Source organism: Boleophthalmus pectinirostris, unplaced genomic scaffold (assembly GCF_026225935.1).
Source record: "Boleophthalmus pectinirostris isolate CB_2022bp ecotype Guang Dong unplaced genomic scaffold, ASM2622593v1 HiC_scaffold_9, whole genome shotgun sequence".
Lineage (NCBI taxonomy): Eukaryota > Metazoa > Chordata > Actinopteri > Gobiiformes > Gobiidae > Boleophthalmus > Boleophthalmus pectinirostris.
In genome coordinates this window covers 2,423,780-2,447,355 of record NW_026571541.1, presented here as the reverse complement: position 1 = coordinate 2,447,355, position 23,576 = coordinate 2,423,780, and the positions used below count along the sequence as shown (strand labels likewise).

Here is a 23,576-nt window from a genome sequence, read left to right as displayed (position 1 = left end):
TACAACGTGAAATTCACAGTTGAGTGGACTTGTGTTCATGTTATGTAAATATATTTCTTATATAATGTGAGCTCAGCTGTAGACCATGGGCACAGGGGCCAGTACTCCTCCGTCAGTACTATCCCTGCACACCTTCTGCGTCTCAAACGTGGCCTTCTGGATTGATCCACAGACTTAGTTGAGGCGGGGACGTGTTTCTTGTGAATGCTGGTGTGCACGCTCAAGTGCAGAAGAGCAGACGCACATGCGCAGTGAGCTCAGAGCATCACCGAGGCGCACGGACGGAGCACATCTTCGCAGCATCCGCGGCTCAGGTAAATGCCCCAAATCCTGCTTTATCACGACCTTCTTTAACGACCTCCTGCGTGACGGGTCCATGTTTAGACTTCGGGGTAACAGTGGTGTTTTGCTGCGAATCCGTGAGGGACAATGGCGTTACGTGCAGGCGAAGACACGGTGGAGCGCAGGGACAGATCCGTGACAAACAAAGACCCAAAAAAGGCACAATCAGAGTCTAATCGCGATCCAGAGGTTGAGTGATGCTCTGGAGCTCTGACGGGGTCTGCCTCCATCCGTGTGCGGGGTTTCATGCGTGTTTTGGGGCGTGAACCAAGAGGCCCGGACTACGCACTTTGGCAGCGGATGGAGGGACGGATGGAGAGATGGATGCAGAGATGGGAGGAGGAGTGTTTTCTATGAGGGTGACCAGAGCGTCCTGCGCTCCGCGGGACTTGGGTCGTGACAGCGGGCGTAGGGGCGCAGTGCTCGGTGTGGTGGATGGGCTGTGGTTGTTTTGGTGCGTGTGGAAAATGGAGACTGGGGAAGGTGCCATGGCCGCCACCCGCATCACGCTCTACGTCACGCTTTGTCAACATAAACCTCCAAATCCACATATGAATCACCATCATCACTTTACAATTGAAGCAGAAATCATGTTTGTGTGAACTGATTTTTTGAAAAAAGCTATTTTTTTTGCTCTTTATCTGCACGGCGTTGTTGAGTGCGCGTTTCTGTCACGTTCAGATTGAATTTGACGTTAAAATGCTGGACACCATAGAAATCCACAGTGAGAGAGCAGTTGTTCATAAGGAGGATGGCTGAAATAGGCCTACTCAGTTTTGCTGCTGAAAGGTCCTGTAGCCAATTACCAGTGTTGGGAAGGTTACTTTTAAAATGTATTCCCCTACTGATTACAGATTACATACACCAAAATGTAGTTTGTAACATAATCCATTAAATTACTTAAAGTGAGTAACGTAATCTGAATACTTTGGATTACTTGATATTGTCATGCTTTTTAAAACTACATGAATGTTGCAACCACATCCTGAAAATTCATGTTTGTTCTCTTCAAATTGGCCCTGGTTTAGACCTGGTTTAAAACTGGTTTAGACCTGGTTTAGTCCTGGTTTAGACCTGGTTTAGACCTGATTTTAGTCCTGGTTTAAAACTGGTTTAGTCCTGGTTTAGACCAAATTTTAGACCTGGTTTAGTCCTGGTTTAAAACTGGTTTAGACCTGGTTTAGTCCTGGTTTAGACCAAATTTTAGACCTGGTTTAGACCTGGTTTAGATCTGGTTTAGTCCTGCTTTAGTTCCGGTTTAGACCTGGTTTTAGTCCTGGTTTAGTCCTGCTTTAGTCCTGGTTTAGACCTGGTTTTGTCCTGGTTTAGCCCAAAATGTGAAAACAGTAAAATACCGCTGTGTAATCCGTTTATCTCAACAAAGTAACTGTAATCCAATTACCTCTCACTGAAACAGTAACTGTAACTGAATACAGTTACTCATAATTTATACTCTGATTACGTAACTCTGGTACATGTAATCTGTTACTCCCCAACACTGCCAATTTCACCAAATTCTTGTGCGCTTTAAACCACGTTAGAATGTTGTTACCTTCTCAAAAACAGACTTGGAGTTGTTTTTGTTTCGTTCACATGTTTGAGGAATTCTGCATTATTAGTCTATCTACATCTCTAAAGCTCAAAATACTCTCTTCCACCTTGTGATGTCATAAAGTGGTAGTTTTCAAGTTCGTTTAGTTTTGGGGCTGAAATTATCCAAATAATTCACGATAGCGATTGTGTTTGGAGACAAGACACAGAAAAGACAGTGGAGCACTTCTTGTATCACATGACGTGGTGATACACATCACGTGTTTTCTGTCTGAGAAAAGAACTCAGACTAAATGTGCAGGTTTGTGTGTTAAACATGTGAATGAAACAAAACACAACTCCAGGTCTGTTTGTGGTGATTAAATGACATTAAAACCAAGATCAGAAAATACTCTTAATACAGACATGAACAAAATTGTTGGTGCTCCTCTGGTAATGCAAGAAAAATCAACAATGGTCACTGAAATAACTTGAAACTAAGAAAAGCAATAATAAATACACATTTCCTGAAAAATAACCAATGAAAATTAGACACTGTTTTTGAATTGTTGTTTTACAGAATAATTAAAACAAAAACAAACTAATGAAACTGGCCTGGACAAAAATGATGTTCCCCTAGAAAAGATTGTAAATATTTGGACAATAGGGACATGTTAAACTTTGGTGTGTCTCTAATCTGCATCACAGGTTCTTCAAACTTGTCCTCAGTCAGTCTGTCTGTTTAAAGGGGGACATGTGTCATTGTGCTGTTTGGAGACATGATGGACACAACACTGAACATGGAGCAGAGAAAGAGAAGAAGAGAACTGTGTCAGGAGACTAGAAAGAAAATAATAGACAAGCAGGTTAAAGATAAAGACAATAAGACCATCTCCAAGCAGCTGATGTTCCTGTGATTACAGTTACACATGTTCTTCACAAGTTTAAGGTTCACAGGACTGAAGCCAACCTCCCTGGATGTGACAAAAGAGGAAAATTTATAACAAATTGAAGAGATGGATCATACAAATGGAACCAAAGAGCTCAAAACAACCTCCAAAGAAATTAAATGTGAACTTGAAGGGCAAAGTACATCAGTGTCAGATCACACCATCCATCTGTGTTTGAACCAAAGTGCAGTTCATGTGAGGACACCACTGCTGAGAGCAAATCATAACAAAGTGAGATTGGAATTTGTCACAATGCATATTAACAAGCCACAAAGCTTCTGGGAGAATGTCCTTTGGACAGATGAGATAAAAGTGGAGCTCTTTGGCAAGACACATCAGCTCTATGTTCACAGACGCAAAAATGAAACACACCAAGAAAAGAACACTGTTCCTACTGTGAAACATGGAGGAGACTTGGTTTTGTTCTGGGGCTGTTTTGCTGCATCTGGCACAGGGTGTCTTGAATCTGTGCAGGGTACAACGAAATCTGACAACTATCAAGGTATTTTGGACCAAAATGTGTTGCCTAGTGTCAGAAAACTTGGTCTGAGTCGTAGATCATTGTTCTTCCAACAGGATAATGACCCAAAACACACAACTAAAAACACACAAGAATGACTAAGAACAAAACACTGGACTGTTCTGGAGTGTTCTTCTGTGAGCCCAGATCTCAATTCTACTGAACATCTGTGAAAGGAGCTGAAACATGCTGTCTGGAGAAGGAACCCTTCAAACCTGAGACAACTAGAGCAGTTTGCTCACGTGGAGTGGGTCAAAATACCAGTTGACCAGAGCAGAAGTCTCACTGACAGTTACAGGCCAGTTTCTTTATTTTGTTTTTTCTAATGATTCTGTTGAACCAGAGGTGAAAAACAATGTTTGATTTTCGTTGGACAATTTTCAGTACAGTTTTATTTATCATTGCTTTTATCAGTTATTTCAGTGACCATTGTTCATTTTTCTTTCATTGCCAGAGGGGTACCAACAATTTTGTCCACGTCTGATTACTGTAGGTTCTTTAAGTAAAAGCACAGATGGGTGAGAGGCAAATATTTAGCCTACTCAAGTAAAAGTAAAACTACGGCCTATCACATACATACATCTAGACTTACTCAAGTAAAAGTGCTCGAGGAGACTACCTGTTTAAAATGAACTGAAGAGTAAAAGTATTTGACACAGGTTTGAGGACTCTTTCAGTGATCATGTCGTCATGTTGATCAAGAATTGTGCAGTTTTTTTTGGTTGACAGCAGCAATATGAATGTCTTAGTAGAAAGTACTGATAACTGCGTTTAACTGTAGTGAAGTAAAAAGTATCCATAGTACAGATACCTACAAATTGTATAGAAAGTAGTTTGATAGTACTTTTACTTTTATACTTCATTATGTTTCAGCGCTGTGAAAGTGTGAGCAGACTGCCCTGTAGTCATCATAAACTATTCATGAACAGTCAGAGTTGTATTTGGAGTGATTCTGGCATGTTTGAGTCAACTCGAATCGCTTATTATATAACCTGCACCTGAGTACAGTGTTTCATTTCTGTGTATTTTTATCCTGATATGGACCTCCTATTGCTCACACACTCGCTCACACACAGTCGCACACCACCTTGGACTTTTTAGAGCATGTTATAGTTGTTTTCCCTCACCATTTACTCACTCAAAGTTGTATTTGGAGTTATTCTGCCATGTTTGACTCAACTTTAATCACTTATTCTCAAGATGCTATTTTGCAGGTCAACCCTTGTTTTCACCTCCTCCTGTACACGCCCACTGTGACTTTTATCTTCTTAATCTGTGATATTCGTAGGATTCGGCAGTGTCATGTAGTCAGTTTGGTGGCAGAAGTCAGCGTGCTCGTTTCTTTTCTGAAGTGGTTTTAGCCCAGTAGGTCTGCATTAACTATGTTCTGTTGAAATACTAACGTGTCATGTGCTCTTTAAGGTCCACAACCATGACAAAAGAGGAGGAGCTTGTGACGGAGAGACAGGAGGAAGAGGCGGTCCAGAGGAGTGAGGACGGAGACACAGAGGATGAGGACCCGGAGGTGGACAGAGACGAGCCGGAGGACACACACGAAGAGCCGGAGCAGGAGGAAAGGGACACGCTGGAGGACAGGGACATGCAGGAGGACGGGGACCAGCTGGAGGACAGGGATGACGAGGGCGACGGGCCTGCAGATGAGAGGGACCTGGCAGAGGACCAGAGTCTGCCTGAGTATGTCCCCGTGGACCCGGGACAGGAGAGACGGCGACCCAAAGTGCACCCGTCCGCCCTCGCCCCACTGCCCAAAGACTACGGTAAGGCTGAAGGTTTCCATGGAAACATGAACTAGACTGTACAGGATTATGTGCCAAAAGTACTGTTGCCATGGCAATTAAAAATCCAAATTACAAGACTAAATTAAGATTAGTCTGACATGTGAGGATTAGAGATATGACTAATAATTGATTTAAAGCTACACTGTGTAACTTTTATGGTGCAGGGTCTATTTGTCTCCATGGATACACTATTATGCTCTGCCTGGAAGATTCCACAGTACACTTTATTCAACCTTTCTTGTATTAATTCAATTACTGGTGCTTTAATGCTGATAAAAAACCTTGAAAAACATTTTGTAGCATTCTTGCCACAGGGGATTCACCTCTCTACAGATCTGAACTGTAACCTGGTGGTGTTACCCCCATGTTTCCATGGAGATAGATCAGTTTGTCCTTCCCTCTACTAGAAAAGTTACATAGTGCAATTTTAAATAAGAATTCCAATGTGTTGCTGTGGCAAACCTGACTCATCATCACATTTTTGAAAAAGTAAAAGTACACATGAAAAGTACTACTCAAAGTACAAGTTATGTTTTACTCAGTTTTCATAACATTTGAGATCAGTCTTCTATACAAAGTGTGTGGAAGTGGAATTAAATACAAACCACAGCTCTGTCCAATCAGAGCAGACCACACAGTGCTGTTGTTTTTGTCATTCATGAGCTACAGGTGACATTCTGAGGACTTTTCTCTGCTCAAAACCTATTATATTTTGTTTAAAAGTGTTAATCTCGGTGAGTTTTTTTTTTCTTTTTTGTTCATCATTCTGAAAGAGACAGTGAGAGAGCTGTGGATCAGGATCAGTGCTCTTACAGTTACACCATAATAATTACACAGTGAACTCTGTAGGGCTGTAGGCCTTTGACTGTTTAGTTCATTCACCACTGGATGGTGTCTTGGTCCACTCATCATTTTATACAGATTATAAAGAATATTGTGGACACCAGCAGAATGGAGACAGTAGGGATTGGATTATCTAAAGATATGGGGGTGAATTCATCAGATTTCTTACATATAAATACACTGTTGTCCCTTTTCTACATAAACAGCACAAGCTCATCCTGCAGGTGTAGTCTTGTGAGTGTACTTTGGGTCAGATAGAGATACAGAACTGTTTTGAGAGCTTTAGCCACACCCCCCCTTTGTAGTCGACCAATCGATCGGCAGCATAACAAGACTTTCTTTAACAATGACAGCCGTACTACTCCATTACAAGTACATGGGTATGTTTCAAAACACACAGTTACAGTGACGTTAGTTAATATTTGTAATGAGTTTCTGATACTGGTGGATGGAGTGTGGTGCAGAGAAAAGAGTGAAGCTCAGCTCTCGTCCCTGGGGCTCTGCTGACAGACTCACACAGCCCTGATCCACCACAGCTCCATCAGGACAACAGGCTCATCCACAGCAAATCACACGAACTCCACTTATTTATGTCACACCATTTATTCTGCAAACAGCAAAATATTACTGTATGTCTTTCATAACCTATAACACTGTAGCTTCGACCTACAAACATATTCTGAAATGTTTCTGTGTCAGATACCCTCCCTGTGTCTCCATGGGGTCTTATTCTGTGTAAAAGCTGCGAACCCTGTAGTTTAGACCTCTATGTTCTATGTTCTGAAATGCCTGGGCTTCCTGATTGAGTTTAGCAGTAGATATTACAGTCTTCTCTCAGATGTTAAAGGTGCATTGTGGAACTTTTCTGGTAGAGCTCTTGTCAAATGCTTTTTTCCATGGAGATGTTATTGCTTTGTCTGGAATGTTTCACAGTATGGTGTTCATACTTTCTTTCTTCTAGGTATGTTTGAGCTCTAAAACCACCTGTAATTAAATAAATGTAAAGTAGAGCTGTTTAATATCACACTGTGGAACATTCCAGGCAGAGCAATGATATCTCTATAGAAACAAGCAGGTGATGGACCCCAATCACAAAGTTGCACAATGCACCTTTAAGAATCCTACAGTTAAAACACAAATCACAACAGTAGCACAGTTGGTGGAGCGTTCACCCACTGATCCAGAGGTTGGTGGTTCAGTTCTTGTTCTTGACATAAAAAGCGAGTGGTCACATCCACTGACCCACAGACGAATGCTACTGTTGTGTCCTTGGGTGTGTGTGTACTCTGGTGTATGAGTGTGTGTGAATGGGTGAGTGCTTCCTTCAGGTAAAGAGCGTAAAGTGCCTTAAAAGTGGAAAAGTGCTATATAAAAATTTAAGTAAGTTTTTTATTTATATAGCACTTTTCACAGACATTTGTCACAAAGATGCTTTACAGAGCATTATTCAGTCACTTCAGACATGGTGATAAGTGATGGTAAGCTACTATTGGATCCACAGCTGCCCTGGGGCAGGCTGACTGAAGCGCGGCTGCCAATCAGCGCCATCAGTCTCTTAGACCACCACCAACACTCATGCACACACCACTTTCATACTAGGCAATGTGGGTGAAGTGCCTTGCCTTAAGACACAACAGCAGTTTTTTACCACTGGTGCCCCCTGTGGCAGCTTTTCCCACCAGTCTCCCTTTGGAGTAACCAGGCCCAGCTGTGCCAGCTTCTGAGGTCTGAACAAATCAGGCTTTGACAAAGAGACTTGGCCACAGTAAGTAATAATATGTTCCATTCTGCTCTGATTTTTGCTCATGTCAATATTTCAAAACCCAAAGCCCACATTCTGAAGCTAAAGCTTACTTTTAACTTTTGTTAAAGCCTGACTGTGTAACATGAGACATGTGTAATATAATACATAGAGTTAGGGTCTCATAGTTGTGTTTATTTCACTGATATTTTCATCCTTACTGAGAGTGGGCTTGCATCTCCACAAACCTGACTCTTATTTGTCCTGGAGGAGAGCCTCTGTCTTGTTTCCATGGAAATGTTGTTCCTTTGGCTTTAATATTCCACAATATGGCATTAAACTTATCTATCTCCATGGAGAATGTTCCTGAGTATGTTTTTATTTAACTCTCTATTTCCATGGAATCATGCAGTTGACTGTGAGGTGTAGTCCACCTGCAGAAAGATACACAGTGTTACAAAATATACTGATGTGGGGAAGTAATGGTCATAATTATGCTGTATTTTTCTTTCGATGTGTCTAAACAATCACAGATACAGTGGAAATAGAGGAGCAGCTAGAGGAGGCAGAGTCACATAGCAAAACACATTCTGTTCTATCACACATTAACACTTGTACATTTTTTTTACCACAACTTCTTCAATTTGTGAACATTTTAAAATATCAGTCCCAGCTAATAGTGGATTTCGGTCCCAACACCATGACTGTATGGGATATGGGTATGACCTGAAAAGCTCCATCTGGGCCCCTCCCTCTGACAGTGGTGTGTGCTCTTGTGTCCCTTGTGTTCCAGCTTTCACCTTCTTTGACCCCAATGACCCCGGCTGTTACCAGATCCTGACTGACCCCCAGACCACTGTCCCTCAGCTCTTTGCCATCGTCAGGCAGTGGGTCCCCCAGGTGCAGCACAAGATTGACATCATCGGCTCTGAGGTAGGGCCCTCACATACACACGCACACACACACTCACCCACACTCACACCCAGGCATGCACGCACACACACACACACACAGGCATGCGCGCACACACACACACACGCACATGCACACGAACACACACAATTCATTTCCTGCAGACTGATCCTAACCTTTTAACCTAAACCATGAACTTTACCTAAACGTCACCTGATCTTAGAGCATGTTGTAATCATGAATCATGAATCTGATTTTTGGTCCTCTCAAAGCAAAAGGTTCCACTGAGCTCATCATGTTTGTTGTCATAGTAACGCACTGTGTACTGATCATGCTCTGCATAACAGCCCTGTTTTGTCCTGTCAGATCCTGAAGCGTGGTTGCCATGTGAACGACCGCGATGGGCTCACAGACATGACTCTGCTCCACTACAGCTGTAAGGCCGGGGCCCACGGAGTCGGTAAGAATGCTACAGGTGCCAGGAGACACACTAGGTCATTGTACAGGGGCCACACCACATCACTGTACAGGGGCCACACACTGGATCAGTCATGAAGATTGGGTCAAGAATGTCGTGCCTGCACAGAGAGCCAGAGGCCCTTAGAGCCCCTCTCTCTGATGTACTCTCTCTTGTGTACAGGGGAGCCAGGGGCCGCTCTTCGCCTCACTTCACAACTCCTGTCTCTGGGGGCCGAAGTGAGCCTGAGGAGCCGCTGGACAAACATGAATGCTCTGCACTACGCCGCGTACTTCGACGTACCAGAGCTGATCCGTGTACTGCTGCGAGCCGCCAAGCCCAGAGGTACTCCTGCTGTAGTATGTTCAGTACATGCACAGAACCACACGCCGCCAGGGGCCGCCAGGGAAAGGACCTGTTAGCTTGGTAGCTTTAGCTCATTCATTTCATCTCTGCTCTGTGTCCAGACGGTTTGAGTTTGTGAGTTATGAGTCATGCTGTGTCAAAAAGATCAGCGCTCACAAATAGAAGCATGACTCAGCAGACAGACTGTTGTGTCTTTGGCCTAAATATTTTAAATGTAATACTGATTTCTCTCAAGTGCTTTGTGACACTTCAGGTGGGTTCATTTAGGTGCAGTGTTTATTATTGCACATTATCGGACTGTGTAGGTTATAACTGAGAACAACTGCACAACATTCTTTTTAACATAATATAGTAAATAGTATAGATAGAATAATTCATTGAATTACATCCCTTTACACTTTTGTATTACTGTCACTATTTGCATGCCTGCCTCATGAATCTCATTCTAGTCATCCTGTAGTAGGTCATGTACGGTGCCGTCTGTGACCTTAACCTGTGTGTCTCCTCAGTGCTCAACTCCACGTGCAGTGACTTCCACTACGGCACGGCCCTCCACATCGCAGCCTCCAACCTGTGCCTGGGGGCAGCCAAGTGTTTGCTGGAGCATGGGGCCAACCCCACTGTCCGGGTACGCACCAGCACCGGGCACACAGCCCACAACAGGACAGGACAATGTTTACTCATCACACACATATAATAATGTTCCACAGTGTAGCATAACACTTGTATAGGTTACACTGATTCATTGTTTGTGTGACATGTGAGACAGTCCAGGCAAAACAGACACACTCCTTTGAGAGCAGGCAGCAGACACTCCACCAGAAAAGTGACACAGTGTATCTTTAAAGAGCAACATACTGATCCACTGAGCTACTGCCGCCCCAGTAGCTCAGTTGGTAGAGCATTTTGCCCACTGATCTGAAGGTTGGTGGTTCGATTCCAGCTCTCGACATAAAACATCATTGGTTGAGCGTTCAGATCCACTGGCCCACAGGTTGGCTGGTGTGATTCCAGCTCCCACAGATGAATGCTGTCGTTGTGTCCTTGGGCAAGACACTTAACCCACCTTGCCCACAGTGTCTGTGTACAGTGGTGTGTGAATGGGTGAGTGGTTTCTTGTTGTAAAGCGCTTTGAGTGCCTTGAAGGTGGAAAAGTGCTATAGAAAAATGTGACCATTTACCATTTACCATCTAGTGACAATTCACAAAAAAAGTTCACAGATTTAGAATATATCTGATAAAGCAACAAAACATTCTAAAATAAAAGCTTTTTCATTGCTTGCTACTGTCAGTCTGCCCCAAGGCAGATGTGGCTACAATAGTATCTTCCCCCACCAGAGTGTAGTGCATGAATACTGCACTCTCCAACTGTGGGTGTCTTGAAAGGCTCTATATAAATCCAATGAGGAATGAATGAAGGACGTTATAAGAACAGGACCTTCTACCAGTCCTACTGTCTGAACTCTCTTCTGGAGCACTGGAGCTGTTTGCAGTCTCCACGCATCTGAATACTCTGTGTGTGTGTTTAGAACGAGAGGGGCCAGGTGCCTGCAGAGGTGGTCCCGGATCCCATGGACATGAGTCTGGACAAAGCTGAGGCAGCTCTGGTGGCCAAAGAGCTGAGGCAGATCCTCCAGGACGCGGTTCCTTTGAGCTGTAACCTGCCGCGCGTCACCTTGCCCAACTACGACAACATCCCCGGGACCCTCATGCTCTCCTCCATGGGCCTCAAGCTGGGGGACCGTGTGCTGCTGGACAACCAGAAGGTCCACTCTCACAATGTGTCCTCTCTCCTCTCTCCTCTGACCCTCTTTTGGCTCCTCTAACCCTCTCCTCTCTCCTCTGACCCTCTCCTTTATCCTCTGACCTTCTCTCTGTTCTTCTGTTCTTCTGTTCCTCTGACCCTCTCCTTTATCCTCTGACCTTCTCTCTGTTCCTCTGTTCCTCTGACCCTCTCCTTTATCCTCTGACCTTCTCTCTGTTCTTCTGTTCTTCTGTTCCTCTGACCCTCTCCTTTATCCTCTGACCTTCTCTCTGTTCTTCTGTTCCTCTGTTCCTCTGACCCTCTCCTCTCTCCTCTGTTCTCAGGTGGGCACCCTTCGGTTCTGTGGGCCCACAGAGTTCGCCAGTGGGCTGTGGGTGGGGGTGGAGCTGGATGAGCCTGAGGGGAAAAACGATGGCAGTGTGGGGGGAGTCCGCTACTTCATCTGCCCCCCCAAACTGGGTAAGTCTGCCCTGCACCCTGGGATCCAGTCCCACATCAAGTCAAGCCATTTTTAATCAACTTTATGGCTTTTTATCCACTAAGTCTGTTCACTTCTATACTATACTATGGAACTTTTCTGGTGGAGGACCTGATACTTCAGTGTCTCCGTAGGGATTGTATAGCATTGTCTAGAATGTTTCACAGTATGGCATTATGCTTAACTATCTCCAACAGGCCAAGTGACAGGTCATGTGGATGAGGTGTTTAATTTAATATCACACTGGGGAATATATATATATATATATATATATATATATATATATATATATATATATATATATATATATATATCCTGACATGGGTGACATTTTGATGTCATTTTTCAATTATTGAAGGAAACATATTTTGCAAAGGCAACTTGTAAACATGTTCTAACAGTCCACTCGTGTAGACTGTCTGAGTTCTGAGTTCTGATTCAGGTTCCTGTCATTTTCAGCTCTTCAAAAGCCCCTGGGACTTTACTTAAACCACTTGAATTCGAGCCTGTTGGAGCAAAGAGGATTTTAAAAGCTCCAGTTCTGTTTTTCATGAAAATAGTTTATCTGTTGTAAAAAACCCAACTTAGAGGTGCACTGTGTAACTTTTTTCATGGTTGCCCTTTACCTGCTTGTCTCCAAGGAGATGGCATTGGTATGGCTGGAGTTTTTCACAGTTTGGCACAGTAATAAACGGATCTATCTTGTATTTATTCAATTAGGGGTGTTTTTATGTTGCTAAAAAAACCAAACATTTTTGCGAGTTCGCCTCTGCACAGATCAGACCTAGTACTTGATCTGATGATGTCACCCGCTTCTTTCCATGGAGATCTGTGTTTATGCCATGATTATTCTAAGCAAAGCAACAGCTTTTCTATGCAACAAACAAGCACCAAAAATCTACATGGTGCAACTTTTATACTGGGTCAATATCAGTGTGGTTTTTCATGACTAGTAAAGTCATGAGCAGGATTTTATAACATTTCAATAAAATTAAATAAAAAAATGTAATAGAATTGAACCTGCAACCCCATTTCATACAAACAGTCTTGCACTTTGCCATAGTAGAGAGAGTACATGTTGTGATGTTTGCTGTTGCAGGTATCTTCACTCCAGTGTCGAAGATCTCCAAAGCCGAGGTCCAGACGCCCTCCTCGGTCACCTCCACCCCCCGCACCCCTCACATGGACCTGGCCTCTCGCCTCACCGCCAAGATGAAGAAGGAGAAGGACAAAAAGGAAAAGGACAAGGACAAATGTGAGCACACACACACAGAGCCTGCAGATAGACCCTTTAAAAGTTTCTAAATGTACATACACGCTGCAAATTTCTCTGATCTGACCAAGATTTTAAAACTTCTATTAGGTTATTCATCTTGTTTTCAGATTTATTATCTACTTAATAGTTCTTAGATGCTTCATTCTAGTCTAGAGGTCATTTATTTTAAGAGAACTTGTCAAGTAAATGGGTCTTGCTGCATGGACACATCATTTCACTACTACTACAGTCATTTTCTGATAGATTTAAAGGTTGTATGGAGGATTTTTTTTTGTTTCAAATTGTCAGTGGAAGTTTTAAATACCATTACAGAGATGCAGCAGCCTTGTAATTATGATGACAAAAAAAAAAAAAGAAAATCTGTCAACTGTGGACGTAGTAAGGCCAGGTAAACATCAGCCAATAGAAAATAAGGCTACCTCATTGTCTATTGGCTGTTAGGTTGTCAATCAATCTCCCTAGTGTAACTGGGATTACGTGGTTGATGCAGTGGTTCTTAAAGGCTTTTTCAAACTGTAACTTCCTCACATTTAGCTCAAAGTTTGTTGCGATGGCGGACGAGAATCCACGACCAGTTTGCCGCAAAAGAAAGTCCGTTTTTGAGGTCGCTGAAAGAAGAAGAGTAGGGGAAAAGGAGCGAAGCCAAACTGAGGTGATTCTTGGAGATTCCTTCCAACGATGGTGCGACTGAAGCAGACGAAGGGTCTAAAAACTGATGCGTCGGTCGCTAAATTACTTCTAGACAGGAAACTTCAACAGTAATCCTGAACACGCACTGGCTGTAAACAAGCGTGATTTCTAGAGTAAAGAGGCGGGAGGAGGTGGTTCTACTGAGGGAGCTGGAGGAGGAAGGTGGTGTCATGCATGCACAAGGATGGTCGCTGTATTTCTTTTCCCTTAAAAAATCCTTTATACAACCTTTAAGTGTTTATATCTGAAATTTTGGTCAAGTTTTTTTGCAGTCCATCAATTTCAGAATCAAGTGACTGGGGGTAAAAAGTGAAGTGGAATGCAACATGATTTCATTGTACAAACTGAGATTAACCACAAAATCTCACGCTGTATGAAAAGTCAAGGTGGTTTTTGGCAATGAAAACCGCTCTGGTAACTGTAGAAAGTGATAACTATTGAAAATGTGGTCTTCGTTGTGCCTCTAGTTACCAGCATTCTGAAACTGTATTAAATCTGATGACATAACATTTAAAGGGTCTTGTTTTGGCTTGGGCAGAGGTCTTCAACAGCGGGGTTGTGACGCCTAGGGGGGTCATGGAGGTACTGCGGGGGGGGGGGGGGGTCGCGAAATCTTTGGTTGATTAGAGTTTTTAAATGTATTTCTTTATTTTTGAAGGATGTGGATGAACTGGTTTTCAGTGGGTTCTGTCTGTTGGCTCCTTCATCACATCTGTCTATGGAGTAAGAAAGCTGTCAAAAATATTCGTGCACATAAAATAGAAATCCGTGCGTATTTGGGAAATCCGTGCATATTTGGCTGTAGTTGCGCATAAAATAAATATTTGTAAACTCTCAAATGAGTCCAGTCGTACATAAAATATATTGTGTGTATTTTATCCATCAGAATACGAATTGAAAAATTACGACGTCATGAATTACAATCACGAAATGAAAATTTACGATTACACTTTCATCAGTACAAATACGAATTCACAGACGGAACTTTACTGTCAAAAATATGTCATCACTTCACAGACATTATTCATCGAGCAGAAGAAACATCGATCAAGATCAAGACTGCGCAGCTCAAGTTTGTAGCAGAGGGTAAAAACAGAGTAAAAGCACAAGAAGCTACAACAGCGACCAACAAGTGGGTTAATCTAATCTAAATCTATTGTAAAAATGTCTTGAATTCGGGAACCGAACGCTGCTGTATAATATTGTGTAGAAACACCTCCTTTGAACGGGAAATTGCACCTATATGTTAGAAAACATAGTGGAGCCAATTGGCTAACATCCGACGTAACGTTATCCCAGGGCTAATTAGCAAATATCAGGTTCTCTGTATGTTTAGATTAAAACATTCAGGGCTCCAGCCACAGCGAGCATCAGTCAGTCTTCACTTCAGCTGCATTTCAGACAATGGGTTTTACATGAGTTATAATGGGTTATAATTAGCAAATCCATCCACGTCACGGTGACGTTAAACTTACCGGTAAATACTGTATATATACCAAGGTGTTGCCTGTAAACACGAACATTAATTGATGCTGGAAGCTGCATTAAACTGTAATGTGTAACATTTCATTAGCTGTGACGTCTGTAACCAGGACAGTTTGGTAGTGTTTGGTGTAAACTGGGACATTTCAGCATCCCGAGGAACATTTGGTGGCATTTCATGCGAGAAATGCAGCGACTGACTGATGCTCGCTGTGGCTGTAGTCGTGAATGTTTTAATCTAAACATACAGAGAACCTGATATTTGCTAATTAGCCCTGGGATAACGTTACGTCGGATGTTAGCCAACTGGCTACCACTATGTTATCTAACATATAGGTGCAATTTCCCGTTCAAAGGAGGTGTTTCTACACAATATTATACAGCAGCGTTCGGTTCCCGAATTCAAGACATTTTTACAATAGATTTAGATTAGATTAACCCACTTGTTGGTCGCTGTTGTAGCTTCTTGTGCTATTACTCTGTTTTTACCCTCTGCTACAAACTTGAGCTGCACAGTCTTGATCTTGATCGATGTTTCTTCTGCTCGATGAATAATGTCTGTGAAGTGATGACGTATTTTTGACAGTAAAGTTCCGTCTGTGAATTCGTATTTGTACTGATGAAAGTGTAATCGTAAATTTTCATTTCGTGATTGTAATTCATGACGTCGTAATTTTTCAATTCGTATTCTGATGGATAAAATACACACAATATATTTTATGTACGACTGGACTCATTTGAGAGTTTACAAATATTTATTTTATGCGCAACTACAGCCAAATATGCACGGATTTCCCAAATACGCACGGATTTCAATTTTATGCGCACGAATATTTTTGACAGCTTTCTTACTCCATATCTGTCTCTCTCTCTTCATTTCCTCGTCTCTCAATCATCGACACCTCGGCCCAAATTTTATCGTTTGTCTTTCGGCTACATGTGAAGAGTTCCATTACAGGTTTACTTTTATGCAGAGTGGAACTTAAACTCTGCATGTACTACTGCACCTCGGGAAGGGGTCAGGCAGCTTCATTCCCCTGGCGCATTAACCAGGCTCCACACAGCCGTCTCCTCTCTGTCCATGGAGCAACAGAGAGAGGAGGAGGAGAACAGGAGAGGAGGAGGAGAACAGGAGAGGAGGAGGAGAACAGGAGAGGAGGAGGAGAACAGGAGAGGAGGAGAGGAGAACAGGAGAGGAGGAGAACAGGAGAGGAGGGAGAACAGGAGAGGAGGAGGAGAACAGGAGAGGAGGAGAAGAACAGGAGAGGAGGAGAACAGGAGAGGAGGAGGAGAACAGGAGAGGAGGAGGAGAACAGGAGAGGAGGAGAACAGGAGAGGAGGAGGAGAACAGGAAAGGAGGAGGACCTGCTCCTCAGGTCAGAATGACTGGAAAAGTTCCTTGGCCCATATCAAACTCTGGTCCATGCATTGTGGCTCCTCTCTCGTTTGATCAGATCAAGTCACACTTTGAGCTTTTTTCATGATGTTGTTGCTCCATTGCTCTGTCCTTCTCAGAGTCCCCGAGAGCATAGAGTGCAGCTCAAACTTCAGGTCTGAATTAGCTTTGGTCAGACTCAGGATTATTTCTGTCATGGAATGAGTTGAGGCTTAAACTGGAGATGGAGTTAGATTCAGATTTCAGGATAATCCTGGACTTATTAAGCGACTTTGATGAAATACCCCCCTAGTACTTAATGTACAATAACAGAATAGATGTTTATACACGACACGAGGCCTAATTTAATATAAAACACAATTGTATGTCATATATATAGTTTGAGGTCCCTGCTCCAACTCATCGGTTTGGGTTAAAAAATGTTGAAGGGCTAGGGTTATGGTTATTACCTCCATAATCATTAAACTTCCCATATCACACAAAATTGACTCATGTGAGCATTAAGACACTTTATAATGTCTCCTCCAAAATAGACCAAGAGTTGTGTTTTGTTTCATTCACACAGTGTGAGTAATCCTTTGTTTTTAGTCCATCTACTAGTATATCCCCAAAGCTCAAAATGCTCTGTTCTACCTTGTGATGTCATGATGTCTTTTACCTTTTTACTTTAGTTCTGTAGAGATTGACAATTCCAGGGCTAAAATGATCTAAATGGTTGTCGTGAAGCTGTTTGAGGTTTAAAAACACAGTGGACCACTTCCTGTATTACTTTGGTTTATGTGTTAAACATGTGTAAATGAAACAGAACACGGTTGCTGTGCTTTTGATGAGGAAACTATATTATAACATAGAGCACATAATAGTCTTATATGAGTTTTTAACTGTACAGATGAAACTCACAATCTTTACATTGTAATGACCTTTTTTTTTTTTTTTAGAAATATTTTTTCTTCCTGCTTATGTACAGGTAGAAGATGTTTTTGTTTTGAAAAATTCACATTTCTATCTAGTATGTATTGCAGGCCCCATTCTCCACAGATCTGACCTATGACTTGACCTGGTACCGGCAAACAGACTAGAAACATGACACACTGCACCATATATTTGTAATGACTCTCCCCAAGAATAAACAGGCTTCAAACATTGTAGATTTTCTGCCCTCTGTGATGACGTTTGCTTGTGCTGAACAGGGCAGAGGAAGAAGTCATCGAGTGTGCCTCCAGAAGGGGGCGTGGCGGAGCTGGGAGACCACGTGCTCGTAGCAGGACAGAAGCTGGGAGTGGTGCGCTTCTATGGGAAAACAGAGTTCGCCCCAGGTATGAGGAGCACACTGTTTAGCCCACTTTGGTCTGCTTTAACCCAGGTGGACCCAGACATGAGACTATAGTGGAATACAGTGTAATAATTATCATGGCCAATATAATAAAGCAATTAACATTAATATAACAATAATAACTAAAAATGTCCTGGAAATACTCTCCAATGATTGTACATGCCGTGTATTAAAGGAGACATATTGTGTCAAATTGACTTTCATAAGATTTTTGAAATGTTATAATGTTCCCTTATCATGATCTTATTCAGAGTATCGCCCTATATTTGAGGCTAGAGTGTTCAGAAAATGTGTTTTCATCTACCCCCTATCTCTGTTTCTATTTGATCCATGTATATTATATCTTAATACTTAAAAAAGATGCACTAATCCAGCTTCTTTACTTCTGATACCGATTACAATAAAATGTTTTTTTGTATCTGCCAATACCTGAAATTAACTGATACCAGTGCAGAGGCTCAAAACAATGTTTCTTTACTTTAAAAATAAGTCTCTGTGTGTCCACGTGTGCTGTGTTACTGTTCTTTATCTCTCCACAGAGCAACAGTGTACATAAAAGTTCAAACATTGTGAGTCTTAGTAAGCCAAATACAACCAGGACATAGTCTTATGTCCAGGCAGGATATTGACTGAACCCATATTTGTGAGGTCATAGCGATGAAGCACCTTTTACACGATCAACGCCAGTAATCAATAGTAGTTCAGTAATAGTTCATTACTAATACTGGATCAGCCCATCTCTAATTCTAAATAATCATGTTTAAAGCCATAGCATGTAACTTTATAGACAAAAATAGACAAAAATAAAAGCCGGGTAATGTAAAATGTAAAAAGATGTGTCCTTACTGTGAGTGGGCTTATATCTCCACAAAGCCCCTCTGCCTGCTCCCGCTTGTTTCCATGGAAATGTTGTTCCATTATCTATCCTTAAATATTTCCATAAAGAATGTTCCAGAGTGTGCTTTTAACTTTTTGGCATGGGATCATGCAGGTCACATGCTATGCACAGAAAACAACACACTGTACCTTTAAGTTAAGAAGATGTGAATTTTGTAATGATAAATAAGTGTCACATTTCAGATGTTATTGAACGGTGAAAACACCGATGGCAATCATCACACTTAAATGATTATTGTCCTTCTTCTGTATTGCACAGTGCTGTTGTAGTGTACTGACACACCCCTGTGTGTGTATGTGTGTGTGCGTGTGTGTGTGTGTGTGTGTGTGTGGTGTGTGTGTGTGTGTGTGTGCGTGTGTGTGCGTACGTGTGTGTGTGTGCGTGTGTGTGTGCAGGTGACTGGTTTGGCATCGAGCTGGACAAACCCACAGGCAAACACGACGGCTCTGTGTTCGGAGTGCGCTACTTCAGCTGTCTGCCCAAATATGGCGTGTTCGCCCCACCCTCACGGGTTCAAAGGTCAGGATCCATCTGTCACTCATTTAACCCTCAGATCAGAGATTTTTTTAAAGGTCCTATATATGATTTTCTCACCAGTACAGATATATTGTAACAGCTCTTCAAATAGGCCAAATCAGGTCTTGGTGTTAGCTTTACTGTTACAGTAAAACTCGGCTCTGGTGTCTGAAAGTTGTGAAAAGTGCAGATAAACTGATGGTGGTGAATAATGAAGATGCTCAGGATGCAGAAGGTCAGAGAGGGAGAACTTTACACTGTAAACTGTGTAAAATGAACAAGGTCCGACTGTCAAATCAGGTAGAGCCTTTAAAGTAGCCACAAAATCAAGCTTAATCATTTGCTTAATCAGAAGTCTTTATTTTGAAGAATGTCTTATTATGTGTCACCAAAAAGGCGGTGGTACAATTCCCAATTCTGCCATTGCCCTTAGGCCTGACCCTTGCATCCGCTTACTCTTTGTGTACCATGTGTGTAACATTTGTGTTTTCAGAATCGGAGGCCCCAAAGACGGCTCCCAGAACGACTCCATGGTTAAAAAGGTTCACCAAGTCACCAGTAAGTGACAACTACTTTGACTTAACTTTTACATGAAGACTTTATTCCAGGCGTGCAGCAGTACTCCAAAAGAGTACTGCAGGAGTACTCCAAAAGAGTACTGCAGGAGTACTCCAAAAAAGTACTGCAGGAGTACTCCAAAAGAGTACTGCAGGAGTACTCCAAAAGAGTACTGCAGGAGTACTCCAAAAGAGTACTGCAGGAGTACTCCAAAAAAGTACTGCAGGAGTACTCCAAAAAAGTACAAATACTTCAGGAGTACAAATACTGCAGGAGTACAAATACTGCAGGAATACAAATACTGCAGGAGTACAAATACTGTGCTCATGTGATGAGCCTTTTCACACGAGTGAAACAGTTTGGTCGATGTAAAAGAGCACTCGCTCCTGTGTGTGTATGTGTGTGTGTGTGTGTGTGTGTGGGGGGGGGTGTTTGTGTGTGATGTGTTTGTGTGTGTGGTGTGTGTGTGATGTGTGTGTGTGTGTGGTGTGTGTGTGTGTGTGTGTGTGTGTGTGTGTGTGTGGTGTGTTTGTGTGTGTGGTGTGTGTGTGGTGTGTTTGTGTGTGTGGTGTGTGTGTGTCTGGAGTGGCTCCTCTCTCTTTGTCTGGATTGTGTGTATCGTAACTCTTGTGTGCATCCTAACTCTTGTGTGTGTCCTAGCTGTCCTGTGTGTGTCCTAAATGTCTTGTGTGTGTCCTAACTGTCCTGTGTGTGTCCTAACTCTTGTGTGTGTCCTAACTGTCCTGTGTGTGTCCTAAATGTCTTGTGTGTGTCCTAACTGTCCTGTGTGTGTCCTAACTCTTGTGTGTGTCCTAACTGTCCTGTGTGTGTCCTAACTGTCCTGTGTGTGTTCTAACTGTCCTGTGTGTGTCCTAACTCTTGTGTGTGTCCACAGTGTCACAGCCGAAGCGTAACTTCAACACTCTGCACTCTCCCAAGGACCTGACCTCAGACAGCTCCATATCCAGGTACAAACATCTGCATCAGGGTCTCAAATACAGCAAAGTACACGAGAGTACACCAAAGTACCCTAACATAGTACCCAAAAGTACATCGGGGACCCTAAAGTACACCCACATTACACCAGTTCACCAAAGTACACCATGAGTGTATTACTCATGACTCAAGTTTTCAACTCGATGCCGGTCCCGTGTCCCAAAGCTGCATGTGTGATTTTCTCTGTGAGGGAAGTGCACTGAAGAGAGAGTCCAGTGTAGGGGCCTGGGGACATTCACACAGGTGTTCAGAGTCTGTCAGCTGGTAGGATGGACTGTGTGACTGGTCCATAGCTCTCACAAACCCTTCAGCAAACTGAGCCTTATTCATGAATCTTTATTTATTTATTTATTTTTTTTTCATAATTTCCACTTTAAGAAGATGCTGAGAGGACTCTGCGCTGGATTCACAAAGTGTTCTTAAGCAGCTGAATTCTGTGACTGCCATAACAGATGCGCTTAATTCACCAACACCCAGTTACAAACACCTCCATGCTCATTTTCATTTCATTTACATAAAAATGTCTATGTAGCAAAAAACACCCTCTGAACATCCATATATGGCCAATATGGGTTTGGCTTTATGACAAGTGAAAGTGCAAGGGAGAGAGTGACGAGGAGGTCAGGTGGAGCGTCTACAGACTACGACTGTTTTACAGCTTCAGCAGCGATTTCAAATGTCCAAGCTCACATAGACACACTCAGGGAGGGAAGATTTAAGTCTTCAACTTAAACGCTGCTGTTTGGTCATATTTATTGTGCTTTCTGCTATCGTGGACCTGCGATAAACAGCGAAGGAGGGGGACTGGAGTGGGGGTGGCAGGTGATGGGGGGTTGGTGATGGGGGTTGGTGATGGGGGTGCAGGGCTGTGGAGTTCAGTGCTGTGACCAGGCTCAGGACTGTGACAGAGCCCCATATGGAGGCACTGGGGCTGGGACAGACTGAGGCTCACTGCAGCCTGGAGAAAATCTATTAGATCCAACAGACACATGCTCTAGAAAACACCTCAAATAGAATTTTATGTTGCAATATCAGAGTAATGTTCTAAAACAGTAGAATTTTTGTCCTTTCGAGTGCTCTTGACTTAAGTACAAATGTGTTCATAAGAACACTTGATGAATGAGGCTCATTGTCAGTGTGTTCAGGTCAGTGTGCCAGGTTCTCCACTCACACTGTCATTAAAGCAGAGGCTCAGCACACGAGCTCAGTCCCTGTTCTGATTGTGTCTTTGTGTGTTGCAGGTTGCTGTTCTGTTGCTGGTTTCCCTGGATGCTCCGTGCTGAGATGCACTCCTAACCTCCCCCTCCACTGGGGCCCCCCTTGGGCCCCCTCAGGCCCCCCTCTCACCTGTGTCATTGTGTTTGAGACGGTTCTTACTATAGCCATTTGTCAGCAGATTAGTGCCTTGTATCAGACACACACCACACGGCTACACGTGCACAGCTCTGAAGGACAGGAGCACCTGACAGGAGCACCTGACAGAAGCACCTGACAGGAGCTCCTGACAGGAGAACTTCATGAGAGCCTACAGTAGACAGTACAGGGGAACGGCCAGTCCTTAAAGAGCTCGGGATCAAATGGCAAACTTGACGTTATTGGCAATGTGTGAAAAATGTCCATCAGGATGTATTGGCCAAAAGCAAACACAAGAACCATAGAACAGTGTGACAAACCTCTGGATCATTACCACAAATTGGAGAAAGAAGTGGACTGAGGCATTTAGCTCCAGCCAAATGAAGCCAATTGAAGCTAGCAGTGGCAGATTATCTGCAGCCAGGGACAATATTTGGAAGTCCGAGCGTGACACCAAAGAGCCCATCAGGAGTGACCTCTTTCCCAGAGGTCACTCCTGTCGCTGGTTGTTGGTTGTTAATGTTTATATTTTGTTTTAGGGATAAAATAGTGAAATTAAATCCCCAGGATTATGCAGAGCAGGTTCAATCCAACATTTTAATACCAAAATGATGAGTGTGACAGCAGCAGTAGCTATGTGCATTTATATATACAGTCTGTGGTCATGCTATATGAAAGAACCCATATTTTGCATTCTAAACATGCGTTTGGTCGCCTTGGGGGATGAGTATTTCTCCTTTTCAAACTTCAGACAATGTCTGCATTTAGAAAATATACTTTATAAACTACACTTCTGTTTCCAGTGAGGTATTTAGACTCCGGAGCTCCCTCTGCTGTCAGCAATGGGAATGCACCATCAGCATGTAAACAAATGAAATCCTGAGGCCCATGGTGCTGTGCTAACAGAGCCATCTGCTGTTGTGAACACACTTTGCCTGCAGAATGAGTCTGGTGATGGTTTACAGACTTTTTTAAAACTATGATGCAACACTCTAGGGAAAATGAGCAGAGCATTTTTGAGTGCTCACTTTACAGATTTTGTAATAATGGATTAAAGAATGAATGAAACTAAAATAGAACTCCAGTGTTAAAGTTAGATGATGGGACCACCGTCCATTTTGCATAATATGTGTTCTTTAATATTTTGTATCTTAAAATCTGAACAGAAAATTTGCTGTGACAACACAATCCCGAGCTCTACTGGCCTAAGTTGCCTTCCTCTTGGAACAGAATTTCAGGAAGACAGTATAGTGCCCCCTGTGCCACCTTTGGGTTATTACATGTTTGTTTGAAGGGGATGCAACATAACAATACTGAATTTGATGTATTGATATGTCCCTGCAATCTGCAAATGTATATATTGTGATTCAGTGCC

At 42.7% G+C, this 23,576-nt stretch overlaps 1 protein-coding gene across 1 annotated transcript; it reads left to right on the top strand.

Annotated features, from left to right (window-relative positions):
* The first annotated feature begins 264 nt into the window (after positions 1 to 264).
* Positions 265 to 22,520, top strand: clip3 (CAP-GLY domain containing linker protein 3). The gene is given in 16 exon segments (XM_055166765.1): positions 265 to 314; positions 4,765 to 5,120; positions 8,519 to 8,658; positions 9,004 to 9,097; positions 9,278 to 9,439; positions 9,970 to 10,088; positions 10,990 to 11,226; positions 11,549 to 11,684; positions 12,803 to 12,958; positions 13,150 to 13,161; positions 14,210 to 14,224; positions 17,771 to 17,863; positions 19,174 to 19,297; positions 19,788 to 19,852; positions 20,748 to 20,820; positions 22,090 to 22,520. Coding segments are annotated over 15 exon segments (1,827 nt in total). The 5' UTR covers positions 265 to 314; positions 4,765 to 4,774; the 3' UTR covers positions 22,145 to 22,520.
* The last annotated feature ends 1,056 nt before the right edge of the window (positions 22,521 to 23,576 follow it).